At 41.2% G+C, this 22,065-nt stretch overlaps 1 protein-coding gene and 1 pseudogene across 1 annotated transcript; one reads left to right on the top strand and one right to left on the bottom strand.

Annotated features, from left to right (window-relative positions):
- The first annotated feature begins 3,633 nt into the window (after positions 1-3,633).
- LOC139379364 (spexin prohormone 1-like) lies at positions 3,634-6,031 on the top strand. The gene is made up of 5 exons (XM_071122172.1): positions 3,634-3,870; positions 4,031-4,169; positions 4,372-4,434; positions 4,601-4,687; positions 4,854-6,031. The coding sequence occupies exons 1-5, from the start codon at positions 3,865-3,867 to the stop codon at positions 4,916-4,918; spliced, it is 360 nt and encodes a 119-aa protein (XP_070978273.1). The 5' UTR covers positions 3,634-3,864; the 3' UTR covers positions 4,919-6,031.
- Positions 5,528-20,986, bottom strand: LOC139379165 (glycogen [starch] synthase, liver-like; annotated as a pseudogene).
- Positions 20,987-22,065: the final 1,079 nt, after the last annotated feature.

The raw sequence follows: 22,065 nt of genomic DNA, 5'->3' as shown, positions 1-22,065 counted from the left end.
TATACACTATGGTAATAGTCTCACAGGGTCAAAAACATGACATCACTACTCACATGAATGGACTTTTTTATTTAACCTTTACTTAACTTGGCAAGTCCGTTATGAACAAATTCTTATTTTTCAATAACGGCCAACACCGGCAGACCTGGACGACAGTGGGCCAGTTGTGCGCCGCCCTATGGGACTCCCAATCATGGCCTGGATTCGAACCAGAGTGTCTGTTGTGATGCCTCTAGCATTGAGATGCAGTGCCTTTAGGCCACAGCGCCATTCGGGACCACAAAAAATGAAAATGGAACACATTATAATGGCAGGCCTATTTATCCCAACATTTATCCACATAAGTTGTAAGATTGTAGAGCTTTTCTTTGTACTGTTTTATTTAACTATCACAGGTCCAGATAGTCCTACTATCATTTTGTTCATTTTTAAAGTATGAATAACTTTTGGAAGAATGTATTCTTTGTCTCAATACACATTTCACTGTAGGCATTTGCTAGGTCTACTGCTAAACTTTTCTGCAATTGTTTAGTTTAGTTTTGGATTGTTTACCAGCATTAGGCTAGATATAATAATTGATGGTAATGTCAATGAGAATCCCAGGGAACCCATCACCTCCAGCTTCCCTGAGTCTATCCCAATCAAACACTCCTACATTCATTGGGAGACTGTCAGCTGTTCATTCATAAAAACGACCAGGCATCTATCCACGAACCGCTTCACTGCACAAGAAGTAAACATATCAATATTTCCAAAGCAATTACTTTCATTTTTTACAACAGTAAGAATACTGATAGTGTCTCAGCATTTTGCATGAAATGGCTTCTTTCTTTAATTTGGATCAAATATGACCTTAAACAGTGCCTTTAGAAAATAGTCACACCCCTTGACTTTTTCCAAATGTTGTGTTACAGCCTGAATTTAAAAGTTATTAAATTTAGATGTTTTTTTTGTCACTGGACTACATACAATACCCCATAATGTCAAAGTGGAATTACAGTACCAGTCAAAAGTTAGGACACACCTACTCATTCAAGGGTTTTTCTTTATTTTTAATATTCTACATTGTAGAATAATAGTGAAGAAATCAAAACGATGAAATAACACATACGGAATCATGTAGTAACCAAAAAAGTGTTAACTTGTTACGGAGGTGGTCCCTGCACAGGGACAGCTCAGCGGAAATTTCAGAGCGCCACCTATAGTACTCGAGTATAGTACTCAAACTTTCATAAAAATACACATGCAAGGTACTGAATTAAAGCTACACTCGTTGTGAATCTAGCCAGATTTGTAAAATGCTTTTCGGCGAAAGCATGAGAAGCTATTATCTGATAGCATGCACCCCCCAAAATACCAGCACGACACGTAAACAACAGATTTTGCGGTAGCCGGCGCTACCCAAAACGCAGAAATAAAATATAAAACATTCATTACCTTGGACGAGCTTCTTTGTTGGCACTCCTATATGTCCCATAAACATCACAATTGGGTCTTTTTCCCGATTAAATCCGTCATTGTATACCCAAAATGTCATTTGCTGAAGGCCGGTCTGATGCTGCAAAAAGCCCATTTACAAGACGCAACGTCACTTTTTAAAATTACAAAAGTCGCCCATAAACTTTTACAAATCACTTCAAACGACTTTTCTAAACCAACTTTAGGTATTAATAAACGTTAATGATGTATCAAATTGATCACGGGGCGATCTGTATTCGATAGCAGCAAGTCTGGAAATCATCATCCATTTTTTCAGTTTCACAACATACTGTGGTCCGCCTCAAGAAAGGAGGGGTCTATTCGTGTTGTAACCAAGGATAATTGAGTCAGAAATTGACAGCAATGGCGACATCGTGTGGAAGCTGTAAGCGTTTACAGGGGATTCGCATATATTTTTTGTCGTCTTAAACAATACATTGAATGGCGGACGAATATTTTTTTTGTGTTTTTGGTAAACAGTTTTACCAGGGATTTTTACTCCTAAACACGTTCTGTTATAGCCACAGACCCGAGTTAACCAGTTTTAGAGACTTCAGAGTGTTTTCTATACACACATACTTATCATATGCATATACTATATTCCTGGCATGAGTAGCAGGACTTTGAAATGTTGCGCGATTTTTTATCGCTGCAGAATGTTGTTGTAACCATGCTGGTTAAGTGTGCCTTCAATTCTAAATAAATCACAGAGTGTAACCAACAAAGACTACTTCATGAAGCTGGTTGAGAGAATGCCAAGCATGTGCAAAGCTGTCATCAAGGCAAAGGGTGGCTACTTTAAAGAATCTCAAATATAAAATATATTTTGATTTGTTTAACACGTTTTTGGTTACTACATGTTACTATATGTGTTATTTCATAGTTTTGATGTCTTCACTATTATTCAACAATGTAGAAAATAGTAAAAATATAGAAAAACCCTTCAATGAGTAGGTGTGTCCAAACTTTTGACTGGTGCTGTATATTTTTTTGACATTTTTACAAATAAAATGTTAAAAAGCTGAAATGTTTTGAGTCAATAACTATTCAACCTCTTCGTTATAGCAAGCCTAATTAAGTTCAGGAGTAAAAATGTGCCTAACAAGTCACATATTAAGTTGCATGGACTCACTGTTTGCAATAATAGATTTTGTACATTATTTTAATACCTCATCTCTGTACCCCACACATACAATTCATTATCTGTAAGGTCCCTCAGTCGAGCAGTGAATTTAAAACACAGATTCAACCACAAAGACCAGGAACGTTTCTCTAAGAAGGGTACCTATTGGTAGATGGCATTTCTTTTCTCATAAAAGCAGACATTAAATATTCCTTTGAGCATGGTAAAGTTATTCATTACACTTTGAATGGTGTATCAATATACCCAATCACTTCAAAGATTAAGGCGTCCTTCCTAACTCACTGAGTACCACTATTCATATTTTCAAGCACGGTGGTGGCTGAATGTTATGGGTATGCTTGTCATCGGCAAGGACTAGGGATTTTTTTAGGACAAAAATATATGTAATAGAGCTAAACACCAGCAAAATCCTAAAGGAAAACCTGGTTCAGTCTGCTTTCCAACAGACACTGTGAGACAAATTCACCTTTCAGCAGGAAAATAACCTAAAACACAAGGCCAAATATACACTGGAGTTGCTTACCAAGACGACATCTAATGTTCCTACAGTTTTGACTTAAATCGTCTTGAAAATATATGGCAAGACTTGAAAATGGCTGTCTAACAAAGATCAACAACCAACTTGACAGAGCTTGAAGAATTTAGATGTTAACATGCAAATATTGTACAATCCAGGTATTGAAAGCTTTTAGAGACCCAGAAAGACTCACAGCTGTAATTACTAACACGTATTGACTCGGTGGGTCGAATAATTACGTAATGAAGATATACTGTATTACTGTTTAATTTTTTTTTTCAACTTTGCCATTACAGGGTATTTTGTGTAGATCATTAACAAAAAATGACAATTAAATCAATTGTAATCCCACCTTTGTAACACAATAAATGTGTAAAAATTCAAGGGGTGTGAATACTATGAAGGCACTGTAGATCTATGATTGCCTTTGGCAGCTAATTGTATACATAAAATGTGTATTGTGTACATTAAAATGTGAGTAATTGATTTGATTGGTTCCTCTCTGCATTCCCTCTCTGCGCTTGGAGTCCACCTCTCTTTCATCAAATTGACATGACCTATTGCTGTTGACATCCATAACGCGTTGAGCTGTGGGCTACGAGGTCTCCCTCACCAGTCCAATATAAATACAGGGGTAACATTTGCCAAGGCACACAACTTCTGCCCTTTTCCACTTGAAACGGATCTCTACTGGCATTACAGGGATCTAATATCCTCCTTCGCAATGAAGGTAAGTTGCCTGTTGAGATACATTTTGATCTTTTGCGTTTTTATGAATGGAGATGAGCATGGCACATGCAAATGATTACCTTGTCATTCATTTTGAACGCACATTTGTTTTACATTGTCTGCTTGTTCATATAGCATAACTCTACTTTTGACTGTTTCAGGGTGTGAGGACTATTACAGCTTATGCACTTGCTCTTTTACTTCTGGTAACGCTCGTCTCCCATTCGTGGAGCGCACCGAAGGGCAGTTTCCAGAGGAGAAATTGGTCACCTCAGGCAATGCTGTACCTCAAGGGCACCCGTATGTCTTCTACCTATATTAGCCTAATCATACTTTGCATTCCGTTGACATACCTTTCAAATGTGTTTCTGCATTTATGTCCTCCACAGAGAATAATTGGAAATAATATGCATTTATAAGCTGTTTTTGTGGCTATAATGATCTTTAATGTAAAGGGATTAACATAATTTAACTGTGACTGTGACTGTGTATGTTATTACAGAGGGACGGCGGTTTATCAGCGAGGACAGGAAAGAGGGAGACGTATATGACACATTACATTTAGGTAAATACAATACACTTGTATTTGGCAGTATGCACATATTCTTACTTTGTATGGCTCTGCTCCTGCATGGCTCTGTAAAGTAGTGCACTGTATGGGGAATAGGGTGATTTGAGATTTTACCATCATCTTTTACCTGTCATTACTCTGTATGGCATCCTCTTTTCAGAGACTCGGAGTCAAAACACAGAGAAACTCAGTGTGAACCAGGCAGCCACAGTCCTGCTCAATTTCCTGCAGCAAGCCAAGGAGGATGGTGAGTTGGGTCATATTGCAGCCTACGGTAAGGGTTAAGGACACATCCAAGCCAGGAAGCGCACCTCAATAAGCGCTAATTCAGGCATCGGGTTCCCTTAACTACATCCAAGCTATAGGTTTGAAATTGCCATAAAGTTAATTGCACTCATCTTTTTTCATTTCAGGAGAAGAAAATCCTGAACAGCTGTACTTTCAAGACTTGCCGGCATGGAAAAGAGAGTACTTCTGATGCATTTTATCATGTATTTATTATTGTTGACAACATTCTAATCTATTGCATCTGTTGATCTCTTGTTGTTGGATGTAGACTATTTAATGCAACGTGAGAAAAACACTGGACTCAAGTACGGCTACACTGAAAATGTTTGAATGTATTATTTAAAGAAAATGTTTAATAAAATTATTTTGAATTCATAGCAACATTTGTCTAAGGGTATCTGATCATAGAAGTAATGTACTCAGGACTAGGGTTGGCCATCCCAGGCTATAGAGAGAGAGACCTCTCAATGCAATTCCTGATATATAATTATTGATTAAACGATTCATGTCTCATTTCCTATGGGTGTGAGGGGACTTGATCATCAAAAGAATAGCTATTTTCTCTTAGAAAATATGCAAAGGTGGTATGTGTAACAGCTGTTTAAGGCTCAGTGTCCCTACAACAGATCCAATATTGTACGTTCTGGGCTGGAACAAAAACCTGCACATACTGCAGCTCTCAAGGACCAGGGTTGGCCATCCCAGGGTAGTAGCGAGAGATCTCTCGGTTGGCAGTCTCTCCTGGGTGTGTCTTCTTGCCCTCGGGGGTGACACCCAGAGTGAAGGGGGCTTTGATGTTCTACCTGTCCCGCTCTGCCTCCTCCTCATCTTCATCATATGGCTCTTCATCATCATCCTCCTCATCACTGTGGTGGGGGTTAGAGTGCACTGACGCCGAGGGGGAGGGGGGCACAGAGAGAGAGCGAGAGAGAAAGAGAGAGAGAGAGAGAGAAATGATTCAAGTCTCTGGACAAACCACAGCGCAACTGCACCTGTACAATACATGCAACATACAAACCGTGAACACATGATCAGAGAGAGAGAGAAACAGGGAGAGGTTGTTTTACTCAAGAAGGAACCTTCTCCGCTGTGCAATGCGGTTTCCGAGCCGGTCACGGGTGCACCTCAGCCACGCTCAAGGTACTAAACGATATCATAACCGCCATCGATAAAAGACAGTACTGTGCAGCCGTCTTCATCGACCTGGCCAAGGCTTTCGACTCTGTCAATCACCATATTCTTATCGACAGACTCAGTAGCCTCGGTTTTTCTAATGACTGCCTTGCCTGGTTCACCAACTACTTTGCAGACAGAGTTCAGTGTGTCAAATCGGAGGGCATGTTGTCCGGTCCTCTGGCAGTCTCTAAGGAGGTACCACAGGGTTAAATTCTCGGGCCGACTCTTTTCTCTGTATATATCAATGATGTTGCTCTTGCTGCGGGCGATTCCCTGATCCACCTCTACGCAGACGACACCATTCTGTATACTTCTGGCCCTTCCTTGGACACTGTGCTATCTAACCTCCAAACGAGCTTCAATGCCATACAACACTCCTTCCGTGGCCTCCAACTGCTCTTAAACGCTAGTAAAACCAAATGCATGCTTTTCAACCGTTCGCTGCCTGCACCCGCACGCCCGACTAGCATCACCACCCTGGATGGTTCCGACCTAGAATATGTGGACATCTATAAGTACCTAGGTGTCTGGCTAGACTGCAAACTCTCCTTCCAGACTCATATCAAACATCTCTAATCCAAAATCAAATCTAGAGTCGTCTTTCTATTTCGCAAACAAAGCCCTCCTTCACTCACGCCGCCAAACTTACCCTAGTAAAACTGACTATCCTACCGATCCTCGACTTCGGCGATGTCATCTACAAAATAGCTTCCAATACTCTACTCAGCAAACTGGATGCAGTTTATCACAGTGCCATCCGTTTTGTTACTAAAGCACCTTATACCACCCACCACTGCGACCGGTATGCTCTAGTCGGCTGGCCCTCGCTACATGTTCGCCGCCAGACCCACTGGCTCCAGGTCATCTACAAGTATATGCTAGGTAAGAGATAAGCTCCGCCTTATCTCAGTTCACTGGTCACGATGGCAACACCTACCCGTAGCACGCGCTCCAGCAGGTGTATCTCACTGATCATCCCTAAAGCCAAAACCTCATTTGGCCGCTTTTCCTTCCAGTTCTCTGCTGCCTGCAACTGGAACGAATTGCAAAAATCTCTGAATTTGGAGACTTTTATCTCCCTCACCAACTTTAAACATCTGCTATCTGAGCAGCTAACCGATCGCTGCAGCTGTACATAGTCCATCGGTTTATAGCCCACCCAATTTACCTACCTCATCCCCATACTGTTTTTATTTTATTTACTTTTCTGCTCTTTTGCACACCAGTATCTCTACCTGCACATGTTCATCTGATCATTTATCCCTCCAGTGTTAATCTGCTAAATTGTAATTATTCACTCCTATGGCCTATTTATTGCCTACCTCCTCATGCCTTTTGCACACAATGTATATAGATTCTTTTTTTTTTCTACTGTTATTGACTTGCTTATTGTTTATTGTTTACTCCATGTGTAACTCTGTGTTGTTGTCTGTTCACACTGCTATGCTTTATCTTGGCCAGGTTGCAGTTGCAAATGAGAACTTGTTCTCAACTAGCCTACCTGGTTAAATAAAGGTGAAATAAATCAAATAAAATACAATTTTAAATGTAAAAAAGGAAGTGCTCAGAAAACAGTAGTAACAGATTGGACAAATACCAAAGGATGTCTTGTCATTTACTAAACTCCCGGTCCACTATGTAGATTCCTGAGAGGAGCGGGACAGGTACGAGCATTTATTATATTCTAAACTGCTGACTTGAAGTAGGGGCTATAAAAAGAGAGTCACTCTGTTCTTCTGGGTTTTTGGGGAACTCCCCAAATATATCAGAGCTCTTCCATAAGAGGTCAATCAAACTATGCACTGATTTGGTTATGAAACTGAAGAGGTGTGTACGCATGTACTGTACATACCGCATGCTGTGGTGTCTGACACATGTTCCTCCAAAAAGCAGCCGAAGCCAGACAGGTTGGGTATCCCCCATCACAGTACACTCAGCTGGGGAACAATAACAACTACAACATAATAGTGCACCCACACATCATACAACACTCCACACACATGAAGGAATACACAAAAACAGAGACATAAACATTAGCCAGAGAAAGCCAAAGTGATGGAGTTTATGTTTGCAGGCTGTGTAAGTGTGACAGGTCACCTGGTGTGTATCCCCAGGGCTCATAGTAAGAAGGGAAGACCCCCAGGCGACAGCCTCATACAAACTCCCCATTGTCCATAGGAAGCTGGGGACTGGTGGGGGACAGGAACTCTGGGTGGAACACTATCTGATACTATCAGGAAACATGTCTGTTAGTACCATTTAGAATAAAATATAGATCAACACTACACTGGCTATACTGTATGCTCCAAGGGTCCTCTGTAGCTCAGTTAGTAGAGCATGGCGCTGGCAACACTAGGATAGTGGGTTCGATTTCCAGGACCAAACACATGTCAAATCTATGCACGCATGACTGTAAGTAACTAAGGATAAAAGTGTCTGCTAAATGGCATATACTGTATACTCTAATGCAGGGGTTCCCAAACTTTTTGGTTTGTGACCCACCAATTGAACACCATAAGTGTTGTGCTGTGAAAAGACATACACAGACCAAAGAATAAGTCAAACATATTCTCGTGGCAGCGGAGAGGAAATTTCAAAGCTGATCTCTTGCAATTCCACACATCCTGCCATGGAGCTGAAAGAAAATGTTGCAGTTTTAAAGCCAATTTCCTGAAATTCTATACAGTTTGCCATGGCTAATGCTTTGTTCTTATGCTCAAACATTATAACAACGTCAATGGGGGCCTAATTGTCTAGCTTTTATTTAGTTGATTGTAAATTCTCAACAATTTTAAGTTATTTTAGAAAAATGTGTAAGTCCATTATCTTTTCCACATACTTTCTATTTGATTTTAGTCCTTTAAGTTTACAATGAAAGCGTTTTTCTATACCAATGTCATCCCAACCAACAGTTTGGGAACCACTGCTCTAATGGAAGAAAAGAAAACACTTTGATAGTACCTTACATAAAAGCAACAGGTATTACTTATCATAAGCACGCATGAGCCTTTATGATACTTTCTATATTGTCAATGTCTCGGCTGCCAGACCTTCTCCAGACAATTCTTCAACTGGTTTAACACAATAAACGAGGCAAAACATTATCATAAACAAACACGGACATCGAACGAACATCCTGCAGACCTTGACTCGGTCAGTGCGAGCGCTGAGGAGGCCGATGCGTCTCACGTTGGCCAGGATGGGGTCAGAGGTGTCATCCCGCACGCTGTGAGTGGTCACTGGAGGAAGGGTGTGTCTCTGCAGAGAGAGAGACAGACAGAGTACAGTGTGTGTGTGTGTGTGTGTCTGTGTACGTGCATGCACGTGCATGTGCTGTGACTGCGTCATCAGTGTGCACGTGCCTTGAGCAGTAAACACGGCGCGTATCAACATCTATAAGTCACTGATCCATGACTAATAACCTTTACGGGTAGACATCAGGAATATGGATCTGAAGAAGAATATCTATCCATTGGCCTAATGATATTTAATGATTCTCTTCTCTTGGGATTACCCTCAAAAGAAACACAAGCCTTTCTCCCGGAAGATATTAACTTGCTTGTAAAAGAGTTGCTGAAGAGACAGTAATGCGAAAAACATGTCACAAGTGAACAGGCTGCTACATCTCACGTCAGCTCTGAGGCGTAAGAACTTAGCAGACATGCAATGCCATTTGTCACCCTAACCACTGTGTGAATGCAGCAAAAGTGCAGACAGACAAGTAATTCTGCACTGGTCCATCTCAGGGCCAACGCAAACGGCAACGGCCACCATCTGTCCACCAATCAAACACCTGTGGCATCATTTTAACGCCTGAACACGTGTGACATGAATAAATCTATGTGACAACGCCATTGTTATTGGCACTTTGCTATTAAACACTGCAACACCATCCAATCTATTGGCCCATGGCCTGGTGTTATGGAGGTTCAATGATTCACGCTGGGCTGTATAACTGCAGGGCCTATTCATTCATGGCTTTAGCACCAGGTGTCCCCCAGTCCCATTCTGAATTGATCACCTTACAGGGTCATAGCTCACATTGATCCTATCGGCCCATTCTACCACGTCAATGTTTAGTTACTCCAGTCAGGAAACAGCAGGGTACAACGTATGGGGATTCTCTGGACGATACATCACTTTATTACCTTGTTGTCCAGTTTTCTCTGTCTTTCTACCACTCTGGTCTCACACCCCAATTCTGTTTTATTTGATGTTCATCATACAAATGTCTATACGCCAGTCTTTTAATCATAGTGTAGACCTGACCCAATCTACAATATGGTGACTGTCAGCATTCTCAACAACCTAACACTTAATGGCTTTATTACTGTGTATAATGCACTTCTTACAACTATTCTATTCTATAACCTTTACCGCAGTATATTTCATACATGATCTGTCTCTTCAACTCCTACCTGTGTGGCATAGATGGCTCTCTTCGTGATGGTGAAGTCGTCTCTGTCCAGGATTGGTGTCCAATACAGGGATGTCTCCTCTGAAGACATCATGAGGTCATCAGCAGGTCAGAAAAGCAACACTCAAGTAATCACATTAGAACCCGCATTGACAAGCCCTTCATTAACACGGAAGCTCGTTCCACACTTTGGTAACGTGGAAGACCCAAAGGTCACGCACCATCCCTATGAATTGACCCCCCCCCCATTTGTTTTGTACACTGCTGCTACTAGCTGTTTATTATCTATGCATAGTTACTTCACCCCTACCTACATGTACAAATTACCTCAACTAAGCTGTACCCCTTCTCACTGACTGGTACCCCTGTATATAGACTACTGGTAGTTATTGTTATTTTATTGTGTTACTTTTTATTATTTTTTATTTTAATTTCTTTGGTAAATATTTTCTTAACTCTTCTTGAACTGCACTGTTGGTTAAGGGCTTGTAAAGTAAGCATTTCACAGTAAGGTCTACACTCATTGTATTCGGCGCATGTGACAAATAACATTTGATTTGATTTGATTTGAAGTGCAGCCTTAGTTCATTCATAACAAAAGCCTGCCAAGGATTTCCTGGCTAAATGGCAGGGTTGTCAAATAGAGGGGTGTTACACTGATATGACATACAGTACAGGTCTGGTGAATACACTGATGGAAGAGAGACTCTATATTTTTTTTATTGTTTTTAATTAACTTACTTTAACAAAGCCTCGTAAAGCCTCTTGCCAAACTTACAGTATCTTTCACAGTGTCCCTGTCAGAGAGAGATACATACAGTAGATAATGAGCAAACTGTTTGAGATTGAACATGTTAATAGGAACCATGTTGGCAACTCGAGTTCCAAGGCAAAATTCTAAGAAGAATGCAAATTCAAATGTTATTTTTATTCAATGATTGGTGCCAACATTGCAGACATTTTGCAGAACTCCATGAGGTGTACCATTGTGGGTTGCAGAGACGTACCAGAGCTGTTTGCATACCGCCTGTCCCTTCAGCATCTCCACGTTAAAGTTGTTGGTCTTGGCTGGCATGATGAAGAAAACCACCACTGTGACATCATTCTTGTGCACCTGGGAGAGAAGGAAAAAAGCATAAATGAGATGAAGAAGTAAGGATTAAACTGTCATTTTGTTTTGAGAGAGACCAGTAGAAGTGCAGTATGGATTAGAGGCCCATTATTTTGACTATTTTCTACTTTGCAGAATAATAGTGCAGACATCAAAACTATGACAGAACACATATGGGATCATGTAGTAACCAAAAAAGTGTTAAACAAATCTAAATATTATTTTATATTTGAGATTCTACAAAGTTGCCAGCGTTTGTCTTGATGACAGCTTTGCACACTCTTGGCATTCTCTCAGCCAGCTTCATGAGGTAGTCATTCGGAATGCATTTCAATTAACAGGTGTTAAAAGTTAATTTGTGGAATTTCTTTCCATCTTAATGCGTTTGAGCCAATCAGTTGGGTTGTGACAAGGTAGGGGTGGTATACAGAAGACAGCCCTATTTGCTAAAAGACCAAGTCCATATTATGGCAAGAACAACTCAAATAAGCAAAGAGAAATGACAGTCCATCATTACTTAGTTGATGGCAGAGTGAAGGAAAAGCAGCCAACAAGTGCTCAGCATATGTGGGAACTCCTTCAAGACTGCTGGAAAAGCATTACAGGTGAAGCTGGTTGAGAAAATGCCAAGAGTGTGCAAGCTATCATCAAGGCAAAGGGTGGCCACTTTAAAATAGTATTGAATAAAATATATATTTTGATTTGTTTAACACTTTTTTGGTTACTACATGATTCCATATGCGTTATTTCATAGTTTTGATGTCTTCACTATTATTCTACAATGTAGAAAATAGTAGAAATAAAGAAAAACCCTTGAATGAGTAGGTGTGTCTAAACTTTTGACTGGTACTGTAGTTAGCAGTATATTGGATAACAAACTTGAAAACATACAGTGCCTTGCGAAAGTATTCGGCCCCCTTGAACTTTGCGACCTTTTGCCACATTTCAGGCTTCAAACATAAAGATGTAAAACTGTATTTTTTTGTGAAGAATCAACAACAAGTGGGACACAATCATGAAGCGGAACGACATTTATCGGATATTTCAAACTTTTTTAACAAATCAAAAACTGAAAAATTGGGCGTGCAAAATTATTCAGCCCCTTTACTTTCAGTGCAGCAAACTCTCTCCAGAAGTTCAGTGAGGATCTCTGAATGATCCAATGTTGACCTAAATGACTAATGATGATAAATACAATCCACCTGTGTGTAATCAAGTCTCCGTATAAATGCACCTGCACTGTGATAGTCTCAGAGGTCCGTTAAAAGCGCAGAGAGCATCATGAAGAAAAAGGAACACACCAGGCAGGTCCGAGATACTGTTGTGAAGAAGTTTAAAGCCGGATTTGGATACAAAAAGATTTCCCAAGCTTTAAACATCCCAAGGAGCACTGTGCAAGCGATAATATTGAAATGGAAGGAGTATCAGACCACTGCAAATCTACCAAGATCTGGCCGTCCCTCTAAACTTTCAGCTCATACAAGGAGAAGACTGATCAGAGATGCAGCCAAGAGGCCCATGATCACTCTGGATGAACTGCAGAGATCTACAGCTGAGGTGGGAGACTCTGTCCATAGGACAACAATCAGTCGTATATTGCACAAATCTGGCCTTTATGGAAGAGTGGCAAGAAGAAAGCCATTTCTTAAAGATATCCATAAAAAGTGTCGTTTAAAGTTTGCCACAAGCCACCTGGGAGACACACCAAACATGTGGAAGAAGGTGCTCTGGTCAGATGAAACCAAAATTGAACTTTTTGGCAACAATGCAAAACGTTATGTTTGGCGTAAAAGCAACACAGCTGAACACACCATCCCCACTGTCAAACATGGTGGTGGCAGCATCATGGTTTGGGCCTGTTTTTCTTCAGCAGGGACAGGGAAGATGGTTAAAATTGATGGGAAGATGGATGGAGCCAAATACAGGACCATTCTTTGAAGAAAACCTGATGGAGTCTGCAAAAGACCTGAGACTGGGACGGAGATTTGTCTTCCTACAAGACAATGATCCAAAATATAAAGCAAAATCTACAATGGAATGGTTCAAAAATAAACATATCCAGGTGTTAGAATGGCCAAGTCAAAGTCCAGACCTGAATCCAATCGAGAATCTGTGGAAAGAACTGAAAACTGCTGTTCACAAATGCTCTCCATCCAACCTCACTGAGCTCGAGCTGTTTTGCAAGGAGGAATGGGAAAAAATGTCAGTCTCTCGATGTGCAAAACTGATAGAGACATACCCCAAGCGACTTACAGCGGTAATCGCAGCAAAAGGTGGCGCTACAAAGTATTAACTTAAGGGGGCTGAATAATTTTGCACGCCCAATTTTTCAGTTTTTGATTTGTAAAAAAAGTTTGAAATATCCAATAAATGTTGTTCCACTTCATGATTGTGTCCCACTTGTTGTTGATTCTTCACAAAAAAATACAGTTTTATATCTTTATGTTTGAAGCCTGAAATGTGGCAAAAGGTCGCAAAGTTCTTTCGCAAGGCACTGTAATAAGGACTTAATTATTACCCATAGAAGTGTCCCCTGATAAATTCCTGAATCGGACCCTGGTTAGTGGAGTGAAAGTTCTGGGAACTCGTGCATGGCTGATAACTTCTTGATGTTCAATCCGTTCGGCATCACCATATCTGTACAGTAGATAGAGAGAAACCCAGCCTATTCAATTTCAAATATCCCTGCTCTGTCACTTTATGTTCAATAGGAGTACAGTTGTAAAGTACAGTTGCAAAGACATGGGCACCGTGGACAGCAGCTCTCTCCAGACAGTAGCGATGGTAGACCTGCTCCTCACCAGCCTCCTGGTCTATGTTGAGCTGACAGGGGCACATCAGAAATCAGATGTGATCAGATCAAAGAGTCATTAATATGTCATTATTAAGAGATAAATATTGTGTATTTACCAATTGTCATGTACATTCTAAGTAAATATCAGTTAAATACTGAATGAAACCTGTGATTAAAACTCTTTCAAATGTTCTACACTAACTATTATTGGGGCTATGGGGTTCATTTTGAGTTTGACAAATGTTTGAAGTAGGATCTCCCTTGAGTAACCTGTCTGCCAGCGAGAAGGAGGCTTCCTGTTCCTCCCCATAATGAGAAGCTGCTGTCAATTACCCAGCCTGCTCAGTGAATGACCTTTAGGTCCACAATGACCTTTTTACACTTAGCCTGAGGGCCAATTACAGTACCATACAACCAGCGCAAACACAACACAGACCCATAGCTTACTGACACACAGGGGAGACACTGGGAGAAACTCTAAATCTAACAAAAACACCTGACTCTGTGACGAGCAAAACATTTTCTGAGGCATTTGAATAACAAAGCCACAGACCTATAGCTCACTGACGCACTGGAGAGGTACTGGGAAAAACAAAACTCAAACTAACTCAAACAACGCTTAATGTATTATTACCCCAACATTGTTAAAGCTGAAAACATTTGTGAGGAATTTAAATAACAAACGTTTATAGGTTTGTGTGTGTGCGTGTGTGGCCTCTTTACCTTGTCCAATTTGTTGTAGAAGTCCACATTTCCGGCACAGAGGTATTGTCCCAACAGAGTGGCATGGGTTGTGAGGATGGTTGCCAAGGGAATCTTCCGTAAGCGACAGAGAATAAGTCCTCGCCCTGCCTGTCACTCATGGAAATGATCGAGGACATTGGGCGAGTCTCCAAGCTGGTCGGTTAACTAGGAATGAAAGCAACGAATTACTGATGATTAGCTCTATCATCTCATATTACCCAAGAGGGTGAATATGTTTTGAGTAAAAAGCAGTAGGCTACTGTATCATTTATTTTTAAAGGTATCTGACATTAAAGTATTCACATCGAGCAGATATCCGTGACTTCAAAAAATAAACCCATACAACAATCTTTAAACCTCTTTCAGAGTATTTTTCACAGCATCCTTAACAAGCTGACAAATTACCTCTTTAAAGAACCAGGCAACCATGGATCCAAAAACGTTTGCCTCACTGTCATGGGCGGGCATACCGATAACCCCAGGTGTCCCACAGATCCCCCTTCCATCGGTCCAGGTTCCAGGCTGCTGACCCTGTGTCAAATAGGATCACATAGGGACTGCCCTCGATCAGCCAGCGCCCAAAGTCAACCTAAAACATACAGCATAATCCCAACATAAGGGAAAAATATATGTGGTTCTAGAAGACAGTACCAACCAAACCGAGTCCCACAATCACAGTATCAAACACATGGGGCAAAGCTGAAATACCACTAAATAATAGTTTCTGAAGCTGCTGATGTATTTGTTTGTCTCTGATCCTGGAGATGGTGTTTTGTCTGCCAACTTGGGGATTCATCATCTCTAACTAACTCCATTGGCGTTAACAGTGTTGGCCTACTTCTGTAGAAGTGCATGTCTGCCCTCTTCTGGACAGAAAGTACTACTACAGGATTGTGTATTCTCCACTTGCATGCCCCACCTATAGAATAGAATAGAAAATAAGATAATATAATACATCTGTAGTAGAGTACCAGGCAGCCGTTGTCAATAAAGGCCCACATAGCTTTCTTGATGGCTGGGTTTTGGGGGCTCACACTGCTCCACCTGGGTCTTGAAATTGTGTTCGTAAAACGAACCCATCATGAATAAGTTCTCCCCCCATTCATCCACTGTTATCTTGGCCTTGGTCTGGATCACTGTGTGGATCCCACAAACTTTCTAACTTGTGACTTGTTATGACACACATAAGGGGTGTGTCCACATATTAAGATATAGTTCTGCATGATATTGTGTACTTTGCACGATTAATAGTCTGGAATTAACAAAAACAAAGACCATGATATAAATAACAAACTTGAAACTTGAAAATGCTGCATAAAAGATAAGTTACAGTCAAATATTTGTGAAGAGGACCATCAACAATCAGAAACCCCTGTATTACGTTTGCACAACATGATAGGTGCATAAGACGTTTCCCTGATGCCAAATACATATACATGATAAGCAGTGTTGGGGAAGTTACTCTTAAAATATAGTTTACCAAGCTACCAATTACTTCACTCTGGAAGAATTTAAGCTAGACAAAGAACCATATACTTAACTAAATTAACTTTGGAAAAGCATTTCACTACGTCCAAACTACTTTGTGAAACATTATCATGTCTATGTCTGAAATGTCACAGACTACAAATTGCAAGAACAGATCACTTTGGGGTCATATGTTAACAGAATGTGTCATTTAGCCTATTAAATACATAAACACCCCTATTTTATTTCCTTTTTGCAAAAAAAAAGTAGTGTGCAGCTCCAGTAGTTAGCTAAATCGCTACATGAAAAAAAAACACTACCAAGATTTGAATTCAGTTCAACTACCACCAAGCTATTGCAAAATGTAGTTACATTAAAACTGTATTTGTCACATGCACCAAATACAAAAGATGTAGACCTTACTGCGAAATGCGTACTTACAAGCACTTAACCAACAATGCAGTTTAAAAATAATAGAGTTAAGAAAATATTTACTAAATTAACGAAAGTTTAAAAAAAATAAAAATAACACAATAAAACAACAAGAATGATGCTACAGTGGGGCAAAAAAGTATTTAGTCAGCCACCAATTGTGCAAGTTCTCCCACTTAAAAAGATGAGAGAGACCTGTAATTTTCATCATAGGTACACTTCAACTATGACAGACAAAATGAGGAAAAAAAATCCTGAAAATCACATTGTAGGATTTTTAATGAATTTATTTGCAAATTATGGTGGAAAATAAGTATTGGATCTTCTCACATCCAAATATGCCACTGGAGTTCAGTTGGACACAACACACATCCCATGGTCCCATTTCGTCACTCCAAGAAGTCCACTGTCCAGGCAGCCTACTTTTTGTGATTGAATCTGACCCTCGTCTTTGAACAGAAAGTCAACATTCCCTGGCTGCATGCACGGGACTGAAGTCCACACACAGACATCAAGAGTAATGTTTTGACAAAGCCAATAGTGAGCAAAGGTGGAAAATATACAGATATAGGATCTTAATTTGAGCCAGTTTATGGGGGATGAGCCAATTTTTATGGGGGTTGATATGTTTTTGGTTACTGGAAATAACAAACTTTAGAAGCATTTTTAAAACTCAAATACACCACAGGTTTGCATTTCCTACTGTGCAGGACAATTCTCAGCAACAAAAGAGTGATCAAATGAAGATCCTACATCCTTTATAAATCAAAGTTTACAGTCATTATTTTGTGGTTTCCCTAGCCTTAAACAGTACGCCAAATTCATGATATAAAAAAATACTCATTCATATTGTATTTTTTACATAAAAATGCAAATGTTTATTATTTATATTATGAATTTGACCCTACTATTTATAGGGCTACGGTTCCTTTTTCAAGCAATGTAGACTATATTAGGACTACTGGAGTTTTATTATTATGCATATCATATGTCTGCAATTAAGGGACCTCGACATTAATTACAAAAGCCTAAATAATGACACAAATTACACTTTTGTTTTGAAACAATAGTTTATGTTAGGGAAAAAAAAACTGTCATTGCGACAAAAACAAAACCCCAGGTAGACTACAGTTACTTTCTGCTGCTGATCACGCAGAATTATGTGACGCAATGTTTGCTTGAACTTTGCTTCTCCTCGTTCAGTGGCAGCCAAGTGTTAGGGCTGGGCAGTGTATCAACACATTGAAACCTGACCTCGCTCTTAATCCATGTTCAGTCCATGTAGCCTTTTCAAGCGAACCAACATCAAATCAAATCAAATCAAACAGGTCTTGGACCTTACAGTGAAATGCTTACTTACAAGCCCTTAACCAACAATGCAGTTTTAAGAAAATCCCCCCCCAAAAAGTAAGAGATAAGAATAACAAATAATAAAAGAGCAGCAGTAAATAACAATAGTGGGGCCATGTACAAATCAAATCAAATGTATTTGTCACATACACATGGTTAGCAGATGTTAATGCGAGTGTAGCGAAATGCTTGTGCTTCTAGTTCCGACAATGCAGTAATAACCAACGAGTAATCTAACTAACAATTCCAAAATTACTACCTTATACACACAAGTGTAAAGGGATAAAGAATATGTACATACAGATATATGACTGCGTGATGGTACAGAACGGCATAGGCAAGATGCAGTAGATGGTATCGAGTACAGTATATACATATGAGATGAGTAATGTAGGGTATGTAAACAAAGTGGCATAGTTTAAAGTGGCTAGTGATACATGTATTACATAAAGATGCAGTAGATGATATAGAGTACAGTATATATACATGTACATATGAGATGAGTAATGTAGGGTATGTAAACATTATATTAAGTAGCATTGTTTAAAGTGGCTAGTGATATATTTTACATCAATTTCCATTATTAAAGTGGCTGGAGTTGAGTCAGTGTGTTGGCAGCAGCCACTCAATGTTAGTGGTGGCTGTTTAACAGTCTGATGGCCTTGAGATAGAAGCTGGTTTTCAGTCTCTCGGTCCCTGCTTTGATGCACCTGTACTGACCTGATAGTGGGGTAAACAGGCAGTGGCTCGGGTGGTTGTTGTCCTTGATGATATTTATGGCCTTCCTGTGACATCGGGTGTAGGTGTTCTGGAGGGCAGGTAGTTTGCCCCCGGTGATGCGTTGTGCAGATCTCACTACCCTCTGGAGAGCCTTATGGTTGTGGGCGGAGCAGTTGCCGTACCAGGCGGTGACACAGCCCGACAGGATGCTCTCGATTGTGCATGTGTAGAAGTTTGTGAGTGCTTTTGGTGACAAGCCAAATTTCTTCAGCCTCCTGAGGTTGAAGAGGCGCTACTGCGCCTTCTTCACGACGCTGTCTGTGTGGGTGGACCAATTCAGTTTGTCCGTGATGTGTACGCCGAGGAACTTAAAACTTACTACCCTCTCCACTACTGTCCCATCGATGTGGATAGGGGGGTGCTCCCTCTGCTGTTTCCTGAAGTCCACAATCATCTCCTTTGTTTTGTTGACGTTGAGTGTGAGGTTATTTTCCTGACACCACATTACGAGGGCCCTCACCTCCTCCCTGTAGGCCATCTCGTCGTTGTTGGTAATCAAGGGGGGTACCAGTACAGTGTCAATGTGCGGGGGGCACCGGTGTTGAGGTAATTGAGATAATTCTACATGTAGGTAGAGTAATTAAAGATAATAACAGAGAGTAGCAGCAGCGTAAGGGGGGGCAATGCAAATAGTCTGGGTAGCCATTTGATTAGCTGTTCAGGAGTCTTATGGCTTGGGTGTAGAAGCTGTTTAGAAGCCTCTTGGACCTAGACTTGGCGCTCCGGTACCGCTTGCTGTGCGGTAGCAGAGAGAACAGTCTTTGACAATTTTTAGGGCCTTCCTCTGACAACGCCTGGTATAGAGGTCCAGGATGGAAGCTTGGCCCCGGTGATGTACTGGGCCGTACACACTACCCTCTGTAGTGCCTTGCGGTCGGAGGCCAAGCAGCTGCCATACCAGGCAGTGATGCAAACAGTCAGGATGCTCTCGATGGTGCAGCTGTAAACTCTTTTGAGGATCTGAGGACCCATGCCAAATCTTTTCAGTCTCCTGAGGGGGAATAGCTTTTGTCGTGCCCTCTTCACTACTGTCTTGGTGTGCTTGGACCATGTTAGTTTGTTGGTGATGTGGACACCAAGGAACTTGAAGCTCTCAACCTTCTCCACTACAGCCCGTCGATGAGAATGGGGGCGTGCTCGGTCCTCCTTTCCTGTTGTCCACAATCATCTCCTTTGTCTCGATCACATTGAGGGAGAGGTTGTTGTCCTTGCACCACACGGTCAGGTCTCTGACCTCCTCCCTATAGACTGTCTCATCGTTGTTGATGATCAGGCTGTTGTGTCATCAGCAAACTTACCAATAGTGTTGGAGTCATACCTGGCCGTGCAGTCATGAGGGAACAGGGAGTACAGGAGGGGACTTAGCACACACCCCTGAGGGATCCCTGTGTGGAGGATCAGCGTGGCGTATGTGTTGTTACCTACCCTTACCACTTGGGGGCAGCCCATCAGGAAGTCCAGGATATAGTTGCAGAGGGAGGTGTTTAGTCCCAAGGTCCTTAGCTTAGTGATGAGCTTTGGTGTTGAACGGTGGGCTGTAGTCAATGAATAGCATTCTCACATAGGTGTTCCTTTTGTCCAGATGGGAAAGGGCAGTGTGGCATGTAATAGAGATTGCATGATCTGTGGATCTGTTGGTGCGGTATGCAAATTGGAGTGGGTCTAGGGTTTCTGGGATACTGGTGTGAGCAATGATCAGCTTTTCAAAGCATTTCATGGCTACAGACTTTAGTCGGTCGTCATTTAGGCAGGTTACCTTAGTGTTCTTGGGAACAGGGACTATGGTGGTCTGCTTGAAACTCAGACAGGGAAAGGTTGAAAATGTCAGTGAAGACACTTGCCAGTTGGCAGCGCATGCTCGGAGTACATGTCCTGGTAAACCATCTGGCCCAGCGGCCTTGTGAATGTTGACCTGTTTGAAGGTCTTACTCACATCGGCTGTGGTGAGCTTGTTCATACAGTCGCCTGGAACATCTGATGCTCTCATGCATGTTTCAGTGTTACTTGCCTCGAAGTGAGCATAAAAGTTATTTAGCTCGTCTGGTAGGCTCGTGTCACTGGGCAGCTCTCGGCTGTGCTTCCCTTTTGTAGTCTGTAATAGTTTGCAAGACCTGCTACAACCGACGAGCGTCGGAGTACGCTTTGCCTGTTTGATGGTTCGTCGGAAGGCATAGCGGGATTTATTATAAGCTTCCAGGTTAGAGTCCCTCTCCTTGAAAGTGGCAGCTCTACCCTTTAGCTCAGTGTGAATGTTGCCTGTAATCCATGGCTTCAGGTTGGGGTATGTACGTACAGTCACTGTGAGGACAATGTCCTAAATGCATTTATTGATAAAGCCATCGGAAGAATCCCGGAATATATTCCAGTCTGTGCTAGCAAAACAGTCCTGTAGTTTAGCATCTGCTTCATCTGACCACTTTTTTATAGACCGAATCACTGGTGCTTCCTGCTTAAATTTTTGCTTGGCACCCCCATAGTCCTATTTCTCAATATTGCCTAGCCTATAGGTGGTTTAGCCTATAGGTAGGAATATTGGTGGTATATGGCATAATTTGTCATTAAATAATCTGGGTTTCATTCCCAGAAATAGTCCCCATATGTTGTGTTGGCTATGCAAACACTTGGCACCCCCATGCGCCCTGAATGAGTTGTGTTTTAAGCATGGGGTTGAATGTTGGTCAAATAGAATGCATCCACTTCTGATGGCCCAACATTACAATAATCAATCATGGGTGAAGTAATTCATATGGATGTCAAGCAAACGCATAATTGATATTTGGCTAGTGTCTGCTGCCCAAAATCTTCCCATATCCCTCAAACCTCTCATGCACTCTAGCAAACAGCATCAATTCAACAATGACCACACCTGACAGTCAAATTTTCAGAGAAAAGTCATCCCTTGGCACGGATTGTCAACATTTCCTAGAAGGTAATGAATTATTCATTTCAGCACCACTAAACAGTGGACAGCGCCGCGAACGCGACTCATCCGCTGTCATCTCGCTCCTAACAATCCGGTGCATATACAGACGGAAATATAAAAGGCAGAGAATACACGTCATGCAT

This window comes from Oncorhynchus clarkii, chromosome 21 (assembly GCF_045791955.1).
Source record: "Oncorhynchus clarkii lewisi isolate Uvic-CL-2024 chromosome 21, UVic_Ocla_1.0, whole genome shotgun sequence".
NCBI classification, from domain to species: Eukaryota; Metazoa; Chordata; class Actinopteri; order Salmoniformes; family Salmonidae; genus Oncorhynchus; species Oncorhynchus clarkii.
The sequence above is the reverse complement of the archived record's forward strand: the minus strand, read 5'-3'. Positions and strand labels throughout refer to the sequence as shown.

Coding starts and splice junctions, on each gene's coding strand:
- LOC139379364 (XM_071122172.1), top strand. Junction 4,170..4,371: donor GCTGTACCTCAAGGGCACCC/GTATGTCTTCTA, acceptor ATGTTATTACAG/AGGGACGGCGGTTTATCAGC. Junction 4,688..4,853: donor GCAGCAAGCCAAGGAGGATG/GTGAGTTGGGTC, acceptor TTTTCATTTCAG/GAGAAGAAAATCCTGAACAG.